General features: G+C 51.7%; 2 protein-coding genes across 12 annotated transcripts; both read left to right on the top strand.

The window, feature by feature from the left end:
• The first annotated feature begins 6,449 nt into the window (after positions 1 to 6,449).
• On the top strand, positions 6,450 to 8,848 carry LOC100579700 (somatotropin). 5 transcript variants are annotated; one of them, XM_004091493.3, is made up of 5 exons: positions 6,450 to 6,501; positions 7,546 to 7,706; positions 7,917 to 8,036; positions 8,129 to 8,293; positions 8,545 to 8,742. In XM_004091493.3, exons 1-5 carry the CDS (start codon positions 6,450 to 6,452, stop codon positions 8,740 to 8,742), a joined length of 696 nt encoding a protein of 231 aa, XP_004091541.1. The 5 variants fall into 5 exon arrangements, with proteins under 5 accessions (XP_004091541.1, XP_003262695.1, XP_004091537.1 ...); XM_003262647.4 differs by lacking the exon at positions 6,450 to 6,501 and adding an exon at positions 7,220 to 7,285 and having other exon boundaries at positions 7,962 to 8,036; positions 8,545 to 8,848; XM_004091489.3 differs by lacking the exon at positions 6,450 to 6,501 and adding an exon at positions 7,220 to 7,285 and having other exon boundaries at positions 8,545 to 8,848.
• Positions 8,849 to 14,847: 5,999 nt separating this feature from the next.
• On the top strand, positions 14,848 to 16,553 carry LOC100580921 (chorionic somatomammotropin hormone 2). Of its 7 annotated transcripts, none has more exons than XM_003262651.4 (5): positions 14,848 to 14,975; positions 15,242 to 15,402; positions 15,628 to 15,747; positions 15,840 to 16,004; positions 16,248 to 16,553. In XM_003262651.4, exons 1-5 carry the CDS (start codon positions 14,966 to 14,968, stop codon positions 16,443 to 16,445), a joined length of 654 nt encoding a protein of 217 aa, XP_003262699.1. In that variant the 5' UTR covers positions 14,848 to 14,965; the 3' UTR covers positions 16,446 to 16,553. The 7 variants fall into 7 exon arrangements, with proteins under 7 accessions (XP_003262699.1, XP_003262704.1, XP_003262702.1 ...); XM_003262653.3 differs by having other exon boundaries at positions 14,910 to 14,975; positions 15,242 to 15,300; positions 16,248 to 16,548; XM_004091495.3 differs by having other exon boundaries at positions 14,910 to 14,975; positions 15,242 to 15,421; positions 15,632 to 15,747; positions 16,248 to 16,548.
• The last annotated feature ends 256 nt before the right edge of the window (positions 16,554 to 16,809 follow it).

Below are 16,809 nucleotides of genomic sequence, written 5' to 3'. Positions count from 1 at the left end.
TGTTTTGAAGGGGGATTTGCTTTTCCTGTGATTCACAAGGTTTGAGGCCCCAAAGGCCCCACCCCTTCTTGCCAAGGCCTAGTAGGAGGCCTCTGAGCACCCTCGAGAGGAAGCCACTGTGCCATCCCTCCAGGACCCCAGCTCTGCAGCTGCCCCCTCTGCCTGCCTCCTCCCCAGAACACAGCTATGAGGCCCCTGGTGGGCACATGCCCCACTGCCCACTGGGGGAATCCAGCCAGCTCCCCGGGGACCCTGGTTGAAGCACAGGCTGGTTCCTCCTCCATTCTAGCTTGACTTCCTCCCCTCTTGCTGCAGGTGCTGCTAGGGTTGCGGTGATATGACCAGAGGTTTTGGGTGTTTTTCCAGCAGAATTGGAAATGACAGAAAAACAAAACAAAACGCAAAAAAACGGCGGCTATTTCGGTCCCTTAGTAGGTATCTGGTCTGGCTGAGGATTTTCTGAGGGGCCGCTAAAGCCATCTTGGGGCCGGGTGCGGTGGTTCACGCCTGTAATCCTAGCACCTTGGGAGGCCAAGGCAGGTGGATCACATGATGTCAGGAGTTCAAGACCAGCCTGGCCAACATGGTGAAACCCCATCTCTACTAAAAATAAAAAAAATTAGGCCCAGTGTGGTGGCTCACACCTGTAATCCCAGCACTTTGGGAGGCCGAGGCGGGCAGATCATCTGAGGTTGGGAGTTTGAGACCAGCCTGACCAACATGGAGAAACCCCATCTGTACTAAAAATACAAAATTAGCCAAGCTTGGTGGCACATGCCTGTAATCCTAGCTACTTGGGAGGCTGAGGCAAGAGAATCTCTTGAACCTGGCGGAAGTTGCGGTGAGCCGAGATCACGCCATTGCACTCCAGCCTGGGCAACAAGAGCGAAACTCAGTCTCAAAAAAAAAAAAAAAAAATTAGCTAAGCATGGTGGCGTATGCCTGTAATCCCAGCTACTGGGGAGGCTGAAGCAGGAGAATCACTTGAACCTAGGAAGGGGAGGTTGCAGTGAGCTGAGATCCGAGATCATGCCACTGCATTTCAGACTAGGCGACAGAGTGAGACTCTATCTCAACAACAACAACAACAAAAAGCCATCTTGGAACATGGTATTTGGATCCCTGTCTGCTCTCTTTTGTTCACCTCAAGAAGTGGGTTCAGAGCCCACATCTGCGACATTCCTGAGTGTGTCTCAGATCTACAAGCTGCTCCTTGTATGTCATCTTCCGGTCCTGCCATTGACTCAGCTGCAAACAACCATAAACCTTCCACTTGGGACACCCGCCTCTCTCACCCAAAAGCCTTTACTTGGAAACAGGTGACTGCAGAGGACAAAAATTAATGAGCATTATCTCCTGACTTAAATCAGAGTGTAGTTTGTTAAAACACACTTAGACTGATCCTGATATAATTTTCAATTTTTTAAAAAAGGCATTACCCCTCCAGACCTAATACCACTTTCCCCATGTGGCAGGAGGGGAAGGCAGAATTTCGTGTAAGTTATGAGTCTGTATAGAACATTCCTGGGAACTTGGGCACTCTGCCTTGTCACCCTTTGCATTTGACAATCAAGTTCCTGCCCTTGTTATTTTATTTATTATTATTATTATTATTTTGAGACAGAGTTTTGTTCTTGTTGCCCAGGCTGGAGTGCAATGGCACGATCTTGGCTCATTGCAACCTCCACCTCCTGGGTTCAAGCGATTCTCCTGCCTCAGCCTCTCAAGTAGCTGGGATTATAAGTGCCCACTACCAGGCTCTGCTAATTTTTGTATTTTTAGTAGAGACGGGGTTTCACCATATTGGCCAGGCTGGTCCCAACTCCTGACCTCAGGTGATCCGCCCGCCTCGGCCTCCCAAATTGCTGGGATTACAGACATGAGCCACTGCGCCCTTCCCTGTCCTTGTCATTTTAAAATAATTATACCAGCAGGAGGACGTCCAGACACAGCATGGGCTACCTGGCCATGCCCAGCCGGTTGGACATTTGAGTTCTTTGCTTGGCACTGTCCTCTCATGCGTTGGGTCCACTCAGTAGATGCTTATTGAATGCCTGGGGCTGGGGCTGTGCCAGCTGCCTCGTCCCTTCACCTCCTGGCTTATTCTCTCCCTCCATATCTTAGCAATTTCTTCATGGGAATGTCCCCAGTTAGAAATTTCTATTTTACCATTATATTACCAACATATATATATACCTGGCCGGGTGCGGTGGCTCATGCCTGTAATCCCAGCATTTTGGTAGGCCAAGGCGGGTGGAGTCAGGCACCTGAGGTCAGGAGTTCGAGGCCAGCCTGACAAACATGGTGAAACCCCATCTCTACTAAAAATACAAAATTAATCGGGCATGGTGGCACATGCCTGTAATCCCAGCTACTCGGGAGGCTGAGGCAGGAGAATCACTTGAACCCAGGAAGTGGAGGTTGCAGTGAGCCGAGATGGTACCATCGCACTCCAGCCTGGGCAACAACAGCAAAACTCCATCAAAAAAAAAAAATATGTATATATTACAATTTTATATATATATATACACATTATATAATGTATTTTTTTTTACCATTTTATATATATATACATTACGTAATGGTAAAATGTTTTCTCTGCCCCCCCAGTAGATTGTTAGCTCCAGAAGAGAAAGGATCGTGTCTTTGGTTTATCTAGATATGCCATCTGCCTGGTACAATCTCTCACACATGTTATAGGCAACAACTACTTGTAGAATCGGTGAATGCACCAACAGAAGAATGAGTGAATGAATGAATAGACGAAAGGCAAAAATCCAGCCTCAGAACGGGCACGGTGGCTCACGCCTGTAATCCCAGCACTTTGGGAGGCTGAGGCAGGTGGATCACGAGATCAAGAGATGGAGGCCATCCTGGCTAATACAGTGAAACTCCATCTCTACTAAAAACACAAAAAATTAGCTGGGCGTGGTGGTAGGTGCCTGCAGTCCCAGCTACTTGGGAGGCTGAGGCAGGAGAATGGCATGAACCTGGGGGGGCGGAGCTTGCAGTGAGCCAAGATCCCACCACTGCACTCCAGCCTGGGTGACAGAGCAAGACTCAGTCTCAAAAAAATAAAGAAATCCAGCCTCAAAGAGCTTACAGTCTGGTAAGCGGAATAAAATGTCTGCAAATAGCCACAGGACAGGTCAAAGGAAGGAGAGACTATTTCCAGCTGAGGGCACCCCATCAGGAAAGCACCCTAGACTTCCTACAACTACTAGACACATCTCGATGCTTTTCACTTCTCTATCAATGGATTGTCTCCCTGGAGAATAATCCCCAAAGTGAAATTACTTAGCACGTCCGGTTAGGTAGATCGTTGTGTACTTCTTGGTTGTTCAGAGATCATCAACCAGTGCAAACAATCCCCCCATCAATATACACAGCAGTGCCTGCCCCTCTCCTCCCCAAGCCTTCCGAGGCCCTTCCTCCGTGCCTGAACCCCCTGGACATACCATGTGGCAAACTGAAGGGTCCAACGAGATACAGGAAGTGAAACACGATGTACACTGAAACGTGCAATACAAATATGCAGCATGAAGTGCCTCGGTTCACTAACCCGAGCTACGCTGGGTGCTTGTTTTCTACCACTTTCCTTAATGCCTATGGACACCTCATTCTGCAGCTGAAGTTCCTTGTGTTCAACTCCCCCCATCTTCATTGAACATCCTCTGTGCAGGGACTTGACCCCTGTCCTGCTAGCTTTGCACCGAGGCAAGTTCTATCCATGCCTAGTAGTGCCACCACCTTTACTAGATGAGGTTTCTAAAGAGCTTGGCATGGAAGGAAAGCCCGGGGCCCTTGGAGAGCCGTCACTTAGGAACTGGGAGAGCTCCAGGCAAGCACCTTATCTCTTTGGGCCTCAGTATCCTCACTCACATCCCTATGGTCAGTAGAGTGCCAAGCACATGGTGGACACGCAGAAGCATTGATCATCTTCCTCACCTCCCCTAGGAGAGCCCTTGGGAAGACCCACATAATATTCTCTGAAGACCTTAATCCAATGAGCCGAGTAATTGACTTGGTAGCAAACTCATAGAAAGGACATTAGAAGCCAAAAGGAGGTAGAGTATGTCCCAGTACAATAACCAGCCTCTGATCTCAAGGAAGAAAGAACAGAGCTGCAGGTGAGAAGTGTGAGCCTCAAATCACCAAAGTGGGAGTGGAAGGAGCACCCAGCAGTCCCTCGGAGGCGAGCCCTAAGACCGGTGAGAATGGCTTCGAAAAATGTGATTGTCCTCAACCCCACAGTCTTGAGCCTAACAGGAGACCGCAAAGCCTGAAAGACACCACTTTAGGGTCAACAGCAGATCTGTGACTTTCCACGGCAGGCACACAGAACCCTAGAGTTAGTCGAGGTTGGACATAGGAAAGGCTTCCAAACACACAGAGAAAACCATGGATCCTAAATTATAAAGGGAGGTTCTTTAAAAGAACCAAGATGATTCTGAGATTTATCCTGAGCTTTTTTTTTTTTTTTTTTTTGGATGTGGAGTCTCGCTCTGTCGCCCAGGCTGGAGTGCAGTGGCATGATCTCAGCTAACTGCAACCTACACCTCGTGGGTGCAAGCAATTCCCTGCCTCAGCCTCCTGAATAGCTGGGATTACAGGCGCCTGCCACCACATCTGGCTAATTTTTGTATTTTTAGTAGAGACGGGATTTCACCATCTTGGCCAGGCTGGTCTTGAACTCCTGAACTCATGATCCATCCATCTTGGCCTCCCAAAGTGGTGGGATTACAGGCTTGCGCCCAACCTTTCCTGAGCCTTTTGAGGCTGACACCAGAGGTGCGAAGCCCAGCCTCTCCCCACTGGCCATGTGGGGAGAGGCTCCAGCCTGCAGGAGCCAGGGATCTGGCCTCAAGTGACGCCCCAACAGTGGGTGACTTCCCAGTACTGTCAGGAGAATCCCAAGTCTAATTCAAAGTTGATTTTTTACTAGCAATGAATGATGGACATGGTCTCCATTGCTCAAGGCTCTGGGAAGACCTAGACTAGAGAAAAGGATCACCGACTTCTACCCACACCTGTGGGCCTCAGTTCTTCCCTCTGGTCCATGGTTGCCATGGTAACCCCTTATAAAGGTGTTTCCCCAGGGGTCCCTAGAGTCCTCTGAGTCACCATAATTCTGGGGTCAACAGAAGTGGAGAGGTGAGAGGAGACACTCCCCTGCCCTGGCTGCTCCCACGTGTTCCTGGCAGTAACCTGTCTGGGGAGCCTCGCCACCCCTGTGCCCACCTGCGGAGTTATGCAGTGGTCCCCAACTAGGGCCCCTGCCACCCTCATTCCTAAGGGAGGCTGGAGACTTCTTCCATGGCCAAAAATCCACATTTAAGTCCCCAGCACTAGCAAAAAGGCCCTGTCATCAGGGGCTCCCTGTCCCAGTTGACATTGGAAGAACATGGAAGAAGCTAAAATAACTAAATAACTCAGTAGCATCACACTACCCGCTCTGGAGAAAAAAAAATTATTATTATTATTATTATTTGAGACGGAGTTCTGCTCTGTTGCCCAGGCTGGAGTGCAGTGGCGCAATCTTGGCTCACGGCAACCTCTGCCTCTGGGTTCAAGTGATTCTCCCGCCTCAGCCTCCCGAGTAGTTGGGATTACAGGCTCACACCACCACGTCCAGCTAATTTTTGTACTTTTAGTAGAGACGGAGTTTTGCCATGTTGGCCAGTCCAGCCTTGAACTCCTGACCTCAAGTGATCCACCCACCTCAAGCCACCCAAAGTGTGGGGATTACAAGCGTGAGCCACCGTGCCCGGCCTGGAGAAAGAACTTTAAATGACGCAATGTGGGAAGAGCAAGGTTGTGGAGATCTGCTGCCCCAGCTGAGGTAGCTCATGCAATCAGTCTCTCTGAGCCTCAGTTTCTTGATCTGTGAAATCGGATGAAAATAATACCTCCTTCACAAGACAAGTGGCAGGTCAGACGTGAGAATGCACAGGCAGGCCCTTGGCAACTGGAAAAGCTCTATACAGATCTGAAAAGGAGGAGGAGAAAAAAGAGGAGGGGCTTCCATGGCTGGATAGGGCGTCTTTTTTTTTTTTTTTGAGATGGAGTCTTGCTCTGTTGCCAAGGTTGGAGTGTAGTGGCGCAATCTCGGCTCACTGCAAGCTCCGCCTCCCGGATTCACGCCATTCTCCTGCCTCAGCCTCCCAAGTAGCTGGGAATACAGGCGCCCACCACCAAGCCCAGCTAATTTTTTTGTATTTTTAGTAGAGAGTGGGTTTCACCTGGTTAGCCAAGATGGTCTTGATCTCCTGACCTCGTGATCCGCCCGCCTCGGCCTCCCAAAGTGCTGGGACTACAGGTATGAGCCACTGCGCCCGGCCTGATAAGGCATCTTTCGGCGTGATGTGTTCTGAGTTCCAAAGCTGGGGAAGAGACTCAAATCTTCAAGAGCCCTTCAAACTTTGAGATTCTCTGATGGTTTCAGGGCTATGGGAGGAAGCGCTTGTGGTCCGTGTCTGTTCCCGGGATTTCGGTTTCTTGGTTTGTATCTCTGCTACCGGTCCAAGGAGCTGGCTCAATACCTTGAGTCTGGGTTCTTCGTCCCCAGGGATCTGGGGGAGTTTCCCCCCCCCCGCCCCCCCGCCCCCCCGCAATGCTCAGGGAAAGGGGAGATCAAAGTGTGGGGTTGGTTCCCTCTAGTGGTGAGTGTTAGAACTGCATCCAGTTGACTCAGGCGGGCCCAGGAGTCCTCAGCAAAAGTGGAATTCAGGACTGAATGGTGCTCAGAACCCCCACAATCTATTGGCTGTGCTAGGCCCCTTTTCCCTACACACACATTCTGTCTGGTGGGTGGAGGGGAAACATGCGGGGAGGAGGAAAGGAACAGGATAGAGAGTGGGATGGGGTCGGTAGGGGTCTCAAGGACTGGCTATCCTGACATCCTTCCCCGCTTCAGGTTGGCCACCATGGCCTGCTGCCAGAGGGCACCCACCTGACCCTTAAAGAGAGAACAAGTTGGGTGCTGTCTCTGGCTGACACTCTGTGCATAACCCTCACAACGCTGGTGACAGTGGGAAGGGAAAGATGACAAGCCAGGGGGCATGATCCCAGCATGTGTGGGAGGAGCTTCTAAATTATCCATTAGCACAGGCACGTCAGTGGCCCCATGCATAAATGTACAGAGAAACATGTGGGGGCAACAGCGAGAGAGAAGGGGCCAGGGTATAAAAAGGGCCCACAAGAGACCAGCTCCAGGATCCCAAGGCCCAACTCCCCGAACCACTCAGGGTCCTGTGGACAGCTCACCTAGCTGCAATGGCTGCAGGTAAGTGCCCCTAAAATCCCTTTGGACACGATGTGTCCCGAGGGGAGAGACGGCGCCCTGTAGATGGGACTGGAGCACTGACCCTCAGGTTTGGGCCTTCTGAATGTTAGTATCGGCATCTAAGCCCAGTATTTGGCCAATCTCAGAAAGTTCTTGGTCTCTGGAGGGATGGGGAGAGAAAAACAAACAGCTCCTGGGGCAGGGAGAGCGCTGGACTCTTGCTCTCCAACTCCCTCTGTTACCCTCCGGTTTCTCCCCAGGCTCCCGGACCTCCCTGCTCCTGGCTTTTGCCCTGCTCTGCCTGCCCTGGCTTCAAGAGGGCAGTGCCTTCCCAACCATTCCCTTATCCAGGCTTTTTGACAACGCTATGCTCCGTGCCCATCGCCTGCACCAGCTGGCCTTTGACACCTACCAGGAGTTTGTAAGCTCTTGGGAATGGGTGCGCGTCAGGGGTGGCAGGAAAGGGTGACTTTCCCCCGCTGGGGAAGTAATGGGAGGAGACTAAGGAGCTCAGGGTTGTTTTCTGAAGTGAAAATGCAGGCAGATGAGCATAGGCTGAGTGAGGTTCCCAGAAAAGTAACAATGGGAGCTGGTCTCCAGCGTAGACCTTGGTGGGCGGTCCTTCTCCTAGGAAGAAGCCTATATCCCAAAGGAACAGAAGTATTCATTCCTGCAGAACCCCCAGACCTCCCTCTGCTTCTCAGAGTCTATTCCGACTCCCTCCAACAGGGAGGAAACGCAACAGAAATCCGTGAGTGGATGCCTTCTCCCCAGGTGGGGATGGGGGAGACCTGTGGTCAGAGCCCCCGGGCAGCACAGCCACTGCCGGTCCTTCCCCTGCAGAACCTAGAGCTGCTCCGCATCTCCCTGCTGCTCATCCAGTCGTGGCTGGAGCCCGTGCGGTTCCTCAGGAGCGTCTTCGCCAACAGCCTGGTGTATGGCGCCTCAGACAGCAACGTCTATGACCTCCTAACGGACCTAGAGGAAGGCATCCAAACGCTGATGGGGGTGAGGGTAGTGCCAGTGTTCTCCAATCCTGGAGCCCCACTGCCTTTGAGAGCTGTGTTAGAGAAAAACTGCTGCCCTCTTTTTGGCAGTCAGGCCCTGACCCAAGAGAACTCATCTTATTCTTCATTTCCCCTGGTGAATCCTCCAGGCCTTTCTCTACAGCCTGAAGGGGAGGGAGGAAAATGGATGAATGAGAGGGAGGGAACAGTGCCCAAGCGCTTGGCCTCTCCTTCTCTTCCTTCACTTTGCAGAGGCTGGAAGATGGCAGCCCCCGGACTGGGCAGATCTTCAAGCAGACCTACAGCAAGTTTGACACAAACTCGCACAACGATGACGCACTGCTCAAGAACTACGGGCTGCTCTACTGCTTCAGGAAGGACATGGACAAGGTCGAGACATTCCTGCGCATCGTGCAGTGCCGCTCTGTGGAGGGCAGCTGTGGCTTCTAACTGCCCGGGTGGCATCCCTGTGACCCCTCCCCAGTGCCTCTTCTGGTTCTGGAAGGTGCCACTCCAGTGCCCACCAGCCTTGTCCTAATAAAATTAAGTTGCATCATTTTGTCTGACTAGGTGTTCTTCTATAATATTATGGGGTGGAGGGGGGTGGTATGGAGCAAGGGGCAGGTTGGGAAGACGACCTGTAGGGCCTGCGGGGTCTATTGGGAACCAGGCTGGAGCGCAGTGGCACGATCTTCGCTCACTACAATCTCCGCCTCCTGGGTTCAAGTGATTCTCCTGCCTCAGCCTCCCGAATAGTTGGGATTCCAGGCATGCACGACCAGCCTCAGCTAATTTTTGTATTTTTAGTAGAGACGGGGTTTCACCATATTGGCCAGGCTGGTCCCAACTCCTGATCTCAGGTGATCTATCCACCTCGGCCTCCCAAATTGCTGGGATTACAGGAGTGAACCACTGCGCCCTTCCCTGTCCTTGTGATTTTAAAATAACTACACCAGCAGGAGGACGTCCAGACACAGCATGGGCTACCTGGTCATGCCCAGCCGGTTGGACATTTGAGTTCTTTGCTTGGCACTGTCCTCTCATGCGTTGGGTCCACTCAGTAGATGCCTGTTGAATTCCTGGGCCTGGGGCTGTCAGCTGCCTCGTCCCGTCACCTTCTGGCTTATTCTCTCCCTCCACATCTTAGCTATTTTCCTCATGGGAATATTCCCAATTCGAAATTTCTATTTTACTGTTATATATTTACTTTTTTGCTATTATCTCTGCCCCCAGTAGATTGTTAGCTCCAGAAGAGAAAGGATCGTGTCTTTTGTTTATCTAGATATGCCCATCTGCCTGGTAGAATCTCTGGCACATGTTATAGGCAACAACTACTTGTGGAATTGGTGAATGCCCGAATAGAAGAATGAGTGAATGAATGAATAGACAAAAGGCAGAAATACAGCCCCAAAGAGCTTACAGTCTGGTAAGAGGAATAAAATGTCTGCAAATAGCCACAGGACAGGTCAAAGGAAGGAGAGACTATTTCCAGCTGAGGGCACCCCATCAGGAAAGCACCCCAGACTTCCTACAACTACTAGACACATCTCAATGCTTTTCACTTCTCTATCAATGGATTGTCTCCCTGGAGAATAATCCCCAAAGTGAAATTACTTAGCACGTCCGGTTAGGTAGATCGTTGTGTACTTCTTGGTTGTTCAGAGATCATCAACCAGTGCAAACAATCCCCCCATCAATATACACAGCAGTGCCTGCCCCTCTCCTCCCCAAGCCTTCCGAGGCCCTTCCTCCGTGCCTGAACCCCCTGGACATACCATGTGGCAAACTGAAGGGTCCAACGAGATACAGGAAGTGAAACACGATGTACACTGAAACGTGCAATACAAACATGCAGCATGAAGTGCCTCGGTTCACTAACCCGAGCTACGCTGGGTGCTTGTTTTCTACCACTTTCCTTAATGCCTATGGACACCTCATTCTGCAGCTGAAGTTCCTTGTGTTCAACTCCCCCCATCTTCATTGAACATCCTCTGTGCAGGGACTTGACCCCTGTCCTGCTAGCTTTGCACCGAGGCAAGTTCTGTCCATGCCTAGTAGTGCCACCACCTTTACTAGATGAGGTTTCTAAAGAGCTTGGCATGGAAGGAAAGCCCGGGGCCCTTGGAGAGCCGTCACTTAGGAACTGGGAGAGCTCCAGGCAAGCACCTTATCTCTTTGGGCCTCAGTATCCTCACTCACATCCCTATGGTCAGTAGAGTGCCAAGCACATGGTGGACACGCAGAAGCATTGATCATCTTCCTCACCTCCCCTAGGACAGCCCTTGGGAATCCCATATAATATTCTCTGAAGACCTTAATCCAATGAGCCGAGTAATTGACTCGGTAGCAAACTCATAGAAAGGACATTAGAAGCCAAAAGGAGGTAGAGTATGTCCCAGTACAATAACCAGCCTCTGATCTCAAGGAAGAAAGAACAGAGCTGCAGGTGAGAAGTGTGCGCCTCAGATCACCAAAGTGGGAGTGGAAGGAGCACCCAGCAGTCCCTCGGAGGCGAGCCCTAAGACCGGTGAGAATGGCTTCGAAAAATGTGATTGTCCTCAACCCCACAGTCTTGAGCCTAACAGGAGATCGCAAAGCCTGAAAGACACCACTTTAGGGTCAACAGCAGATCTGTGACTTTCCACAGCAGGCACACTGAACCCTAGAGTTAGTCAAGGTTGGACATAGGAAGGGCTTCCAAACACACAGAAAAATTCATGGATCCTAAATTATAAAGGGAGGTTCTTTAAAAGAACCAAGGTGATTGTGAGATTATATTGAGCTTTCTCTTTTTTTCTTGATACAGAGTCTCGCTCTGTTGCCCAGGCAGGAGTGCAGTGGTGCAATCTTGGCTCACTACAACTTCCACCTCCCGGGTTCAAGCAATTCCCTGCCACAGCCTCCTGAGTAGCTGGGATTACAGGAGCCTGCCACCACGCTCAGCTAATTTTTCTATTTTTAGTAGAGACGGGATTTCACCATCTTGACCAGGTTGGTCTTGAACTCCTGACCTAATGGTCCACTCACCTTGGCCTCCCAAAGTGGTGGAATTACAGGGGTGAGCCAACGCGCCCGGCCTATTCTGAGCCTTTTGAAGCTGGCGCCAGAGGTGCAAAGCCCACCCTCTCCCCACTGGCCATGTGGAGGCCCTTGCTGGGTGGTCTCTCAGCCTGCAGGAGCCAGGGATCTGGCCTCAAGTGATGCCCCAACAGTGGGTGACTTCCCAGTACTGTCAGGAGAATCCCAAGTCTAATTCAAAGTTGATTTTTTACTAGCGATGAATGATGGACATGGTCTCCATTGCTCACGACTCTGGGAAGATCTAGACTAGAGAAAAGGATCATTGACCTCTTACCATACCTATGGGCCTCAGTTCTTCCCTCTGGTCCATGGGTGCCATGGTAACCCCTTATAAAGGTGTTTCCCCAGGGGTCCCTAGAGTCCTCCGAGTCACCATATTTCTGGGGTCAACAGAAGTGGAGAGGTGAGAGGAGACACTCCCCTGCCCTGGCTGCTCCCACGTGTTCCTGGCAGTAACCTGTCTAGGGAGCCTCGCCACCCCTGTGCCCACCTGCGGAGTTATGCAGTGGTCCCCAACTAGGACCCCTGCCACCCTCCTTCCTAAGGGAGGCTGGAGACTTCTTCCATGGCCGAAAATCCTCATCTAAGTCCCCAGAACTGGCTAAAAGGCCCTGTCATGGGGGCTGCCTGTCCCAGCTGACATTGGAGGAAGGATGGTGGGGGAGGCAGAAAGCTACATGGAGCTCAGGTACCTCCTTCCATTCCCACCTGGCTCCTCCTCTTTGCTGGTGCTGGAAGGAGCAGCAGAAAGTGGTGACTCCACCCTCCCTTGGCCCCATATTTCTCAGAGCTGGTATCATTGATGACACCCCTCTTGGATCCTCTCACAGGCCTGCCTGGAAAACAGCCCACAGCACAGTGCCCTCCCAGCAGATGATGAGTCTGGGGTGCTGGTCCGGTAATGCTTCAGGAATGACAGGAGAAAAAGGAGCTCGGTCTTCAGCTCTGAAAGGGGGGAGATGGCAGGGCCCCAGCATTCACATCCTAGGCCACAGGGGTGTGAGTTTTCAATGTTGGTTGCCAACACCACAGCCAACCACTTCTAGAAGCGTTTGCTTGTTTGCTTGCTTGTGTTTCTACAGCATCAAGTGCCAGATGCTCATAAACTCAGGGTGGAGGAAGATTTCACCACTGGAGAGGGTGTTCTTTCCTGCTCTCATCTCGGGGGCATCTGATGCTTGTGACCTCCAGATGATATTGAAATAGCCCCAACCCTGGGCACCAGGAGACAGGATGCTCAGTCCTGGCCTTCTCTGCCTTTGCCTTGTCCTGCTGTGAGTTTTCCACAAGGCACCCCATGCCACTGGGCCATTCTCACCTGGGAATTGAGAAAGAACAATCTGCCCCTTATGGAACCACAGAATGAGGCAAAGGGCCCCTGTGTTGGGGCAGGATTCCTGCACTCAGAGGGATTTAGAAGCTGAAATAACTGTTGGGGGCGGTGACTTATGCCAGTAATCTAAGTTCTTTGGGAGGCCAGGGAGGGTGGATCACCTAAAGTCAAGAGTTTGAGAGCAGCCTGGCTAACATAGTGAAACCCCATCTCTACTAAAAAAGTACAAAATTTAGCCTGGCATAGTGGCAGGCGACTGTACTCCCAGCTACTAAGGAGAGTCAGGCAGGAGAATCACCTGAACCCAGGAGGTGGAGGTTGCTGTGAGGCAACATCATGCCACTGCACTCCAACCTGGGCGACAGAATGAGACTCCATCAAAAACAGAAAAGAAAGGAAAGAAAGAAAGAAAGAAAGAAGAAAGAAAGAAAGAAAGAAAGAAAGAAAGAAAGAAGAAAAGAAAGAAAGAAAGAAAGAAAGAAAGAGGAAAGAAAAGAAAGAAAGAAGGAAAGAGGAAAGAGGAAAGAAAAGAAAGAAAGAAGAAAGAAAGAAAGAAAGCAGAAAGAAAGAAAGAAAGAAAGAAGAAAGAAAGAAGAAAGAAAGAAAGAAAGAAAGAAAGAAAGAAAGAAAGAAAGAAAGAAGAAAGAAGGAAGGAAGGAAGGAAGGAAGGAAAGAAGGAAGGAAGGAAGGAAAGAAAGAAACTAAAATAAGTAAATAACTGAGTAACACCACACTACCTGTTCTGGAGAAAGGACTTTTTTCTTCTTGTTGTGGTTGTTGAAATGGAGTCTCACTCTGTCGCCCAGGCTGGAGTGCAGTGATCTTGGCTCACGGCAACCTCTGCCTCCTGGGTTCAAGTGATTCTACCACCTCACCCTCCCGAGTAACTGGGATTACAGGCTTGCGCCACCACACCCAGCTACTTTTGTATTTATAGTAGAGATGGAGTTTTGCCATGTTGGCTAGTCTGACCTTGAACTCCTGACCTCAAGTGATCCACCCACCTCAGCCTCCCAAAGTGCTGGGATTACAGGCATGAGCCAGCTTGCTCGGCCTGGAGAAAGGGCTTTAAATGACGCAATGTGGGAAGAGCAAAGTTGTGGAGATCTGCTGCCCTGGCTGAGGTAGCTCATGCAGTCAGTCTCTCTGAGCCTCAGTCTCCTGATGTGTGAAATGGGATGATATGCACACCTCCTACACAAGACAAGTGGCAGGTCAGACGTGAGAATGCACAGGCAGGCCCTTGGCAACTGGATAAGCTCTACGCAGGTCTGGAAAGGAGGAGGAGTAAAAAGAGGACGGGCTTCCATGGCTGGATAGGGCATCTGTCGGCGTGATGTGTTCTGAGTTCTAAAGCTGGGGAAGAGACTCAAATCTTCAAGAGCTCTTCTAACTTTGAGATTCTCTGATGGTTTCAGGGCTATGGGTGGAAGCCCTTGTGGTCCGTGTCTGTTCCCGGGATTTCTGTTTCTTGGTTTGCATCTCTGGTGCAGGTCCAGGGAGCTGGGGCAATACCTTGAGTCTGGGTTCTTCGTCCCCAGGGACCTGGTGGAGGGGCCCCCCCCCCCCCCCCCCCGCCACCCAACCACTCCGCCCCAAGGATCAGGGAAAGCGGAGATCAAAGTGTGGGGTTGGTTCCCTCTACTGGTCAGTGTTAGAACTGCATCCGGCTGACTCAGGCTGGCCCAGGAGGAGTCAGCAAAAGTGGAATTCAGGACTGAATGGTGCTCAGAACCCCCACAATCTATTGGCTGTGTTTGGCCCCTTTTCCCAACACACACATTCTGCCTGGTGGGTAGAGGGGAAACATGCGGGGAGGAGGAAAGGAATAGGATAGAGAGTGGGATGGGGTCGGTAGGGTCTCAAGTACTGGCTATCCTGACATCCTTCCCCGCGTTCAGGTTGGCCACCATGGCCTGCTGCCAGAGGGCACCACCTGACCCTTAAAGAGAGAACAAGTTGGGTGCTGTCTCTGGCTGACACTCTGTGCACAACCCTCACAACGCTGGTGACGGTGGGAAGGGAAAGATGACAAGCCGGGGGCATGATCCCAGCATGTGTGGGAGGAGCTTCTAAATTATCCAGTAGCACAAGCCCGTCAGTGGCCCCATGCATAAATGTACACAGAAACAGGTGGGGTCAAGCAGGGAGAGAGAAGGGGCCAGGGTATAAAAAGGGCCCACAAGAGACCAGCTCCAGGATCCCAAGGCCCAACTCCCGGAACTACTCAGGGTCCTGTGGACAGCTCACCTAGCTGCAATGGCTGCAGGTAAGCGCCCTTAAAACCCCCTTGGGCACAGGGGGGCCCAAGGGGAAAGGCGGCGCCCTGTAGATGGGATGGGGGCACTAACCCTTAGGTTTGGGGCTTCTGAATGTAAATATCGCCATCGAAGCCCAGATATATTGGCCAATCTCTGAATGTTCCTGGTCCCTGGAAGGACGGAGAGAGAGAAAAAAACAAGCAGCTCCTGGAACAGGGAGAGTGCTGGCCTCCTGCTCTCTGGCTCCCTCCGTTGCCCTCTGGTTTCTCCCCAGGCTCCCGGACGTCCCTGCTCCTGGCTTTTGCCCTGCTCTACCTGCCCTGGCTTCAAGAGGCTGGTGCCGTCCAAACCGTTCCCTTATCCAAGCTCTTTGACCACGCTATGCTCCAAGCCCATCGTGCGCACCAGCTGGCCATTGACACCTACCAGGAGTTTGTAAGCTCTTGGGGAATGGGTGCAGGTCAGGGGTGGCAAGAAGGGGTGACTTTCCCCCACTGGGGAAGTAATGGGAGGAGACTAAGGAGTTCAGGGTTGTTTTCTGGAGCGAAAATGCAGGCAGATGAGCATAGGCTGAGCCAGGTTCCCAGAAAAGTAACAATGGGAGCTGGTCTCCAGCATAGAAAACAGCGGTCCTTCTTGGGGGGGTGGTCCTTCTCCTAGGAAGAAGCTTATATCCCAAAGGAACAGAAGTATTCATTCCTGCATGACTCCCAGGCCTCCTTCTGCTTCTCAGACTCTATTCCGACACCCTCCAACATGGAGGAAACACAGCAGAAATCCGTGAGTGGATGCCTTCTCCCCAGGCGGGGATGGGGCAGACCTGTGGTCAGAGCCCCCGGGCAGCACAGCCACTACCGGTCCTTCCCCTGCAGAACTCAGAGCTGCTCCGCATCTCCCTGCTGCTCATCGAGTCGTGGCTGGAGCCCGTGCGGTTCCTCAGGAGTATCTTCACCAACAGCCTGGTGTATGACACCTCGGACAGCAATGACTATGACCTCCTAAAGGACCTAGAAGAAGGCATCCAAACGCTGATGGGGGTGAGGGTGGAGCCAGGGGTCCCCAATCCTGGAGCCCCACTGGCTTGGGGAGGGAAACACTGCTGCCCTCTTTCTAGCAGTCAGGCGCTGACCCAAGAGAACTCACCCTTATTCTTCATTTCCCCTGGCGAATCCTCCAGGCCTTTCTCTACACCCTGAAGGGGAGGGAGGAAAATGGATGAATGAGAGGGAGGGAACAGTGCCCAAGCGCTTGGCCTCTCCTTCTCTTCCTTCACTTTGCAGAGGCTGGAAGACGGCAGCCCCCGTACTGGGCAGACCCTCAAGCAGACCTACAGCAAGTTTGACACAAACTCGCACAACCATGACACACTGCTCAAGAACTACGGGCTGCTCCACTGCTTCAGGAAGGACATGGACAAGGTCGAGACATTCCTGCGCATGGTGCAATGCCGCTCTGTGGAGGGCAGCTGTGGCTTCTAGGTGCCTGCCTGGCATCCTGTGACCCCTCCCCAGTGCCTCTCCTGGCCCTGGGAGGTGCCACTCTAGTGCCCACCAGCCTTGTCCTAATAAAATTAAGTTGCATCATTTTGTCTGACTAGGTGTCCTTCTATAATATTATGGGGTGGAGGGGAGTGATATGGAGCAAGGGGTAGGTGCGAAGACGACCTGGAGGGCCGTCAGGGTCTATTGGGAACTAGGCCGCTGAAATACAAGAGGTTTGGCTGTTCCTGGGCCAGAAAAAGGCTGACACATCACTGCTGTCTATTACTCACTAAGGCCATTCCACCAGGTCAGTGGTCCCAGCTTGCTGGTCACAGCTCATTGGTCATCCCAGAGATAACTT

The sequence above is a fragment of the Nomascus leucogenys genome, chromosome 19 (assembly GCF_006542625.1).
Source record: "Nomascus leucogenys isolate Asia chromosome 19, Asia_NLE_v1, whole genome shotgun sequence".
Taxonomy (NCBI): Eukaryota; Metazoa; Chordata; class Mammalia; order Primates; family Hylobatidae; genus Nomascus; species Nomascus leucogenys.
This window is presented reverse-complemented; position numbering and strand designations above follow the sequence as displayed.

Coding starts and splice junctions, on each gene's coding strand:
- LOC100579700 (XM_004091493.3), top strand. CDS start 6,450: ATGGGAGGAAGCGCTTGTGGTCCGTGTCTGTTCCCGGGATTTCGGTTT. Junction 6,502..7,545: donor CCCGGGATTTCGGTTTCTTG/GTTTGTATCTCT, acceptor GTTTCTCCCCAG/GCTCCCGGACCTCCCTGCTC. Junction 8,294..8,544: donor GCATCCAAACGCTGATGGGG/GTGAGGGTAGTG, acceptor TTCACTTTGCAG/AGGCTGGAAGATGGCAGCCC.
- LOC100580921 (XM_004091495.3), top strand. Junction 15,422..15,631: donor TGTAAGCTCTTGGGGAATGG/GTGCAGGTCAGG, acceptor TCTCCTAGGAAG/AAGCTTATATCCCAAAGGAA. Junction 16,005..16,247: donor GCATCCAAACGCTGATGGGG/GTGAGGGTGGAG, acceptor TTCACTTTGCAG/AGGCTGGAAGACGGCAGCCC.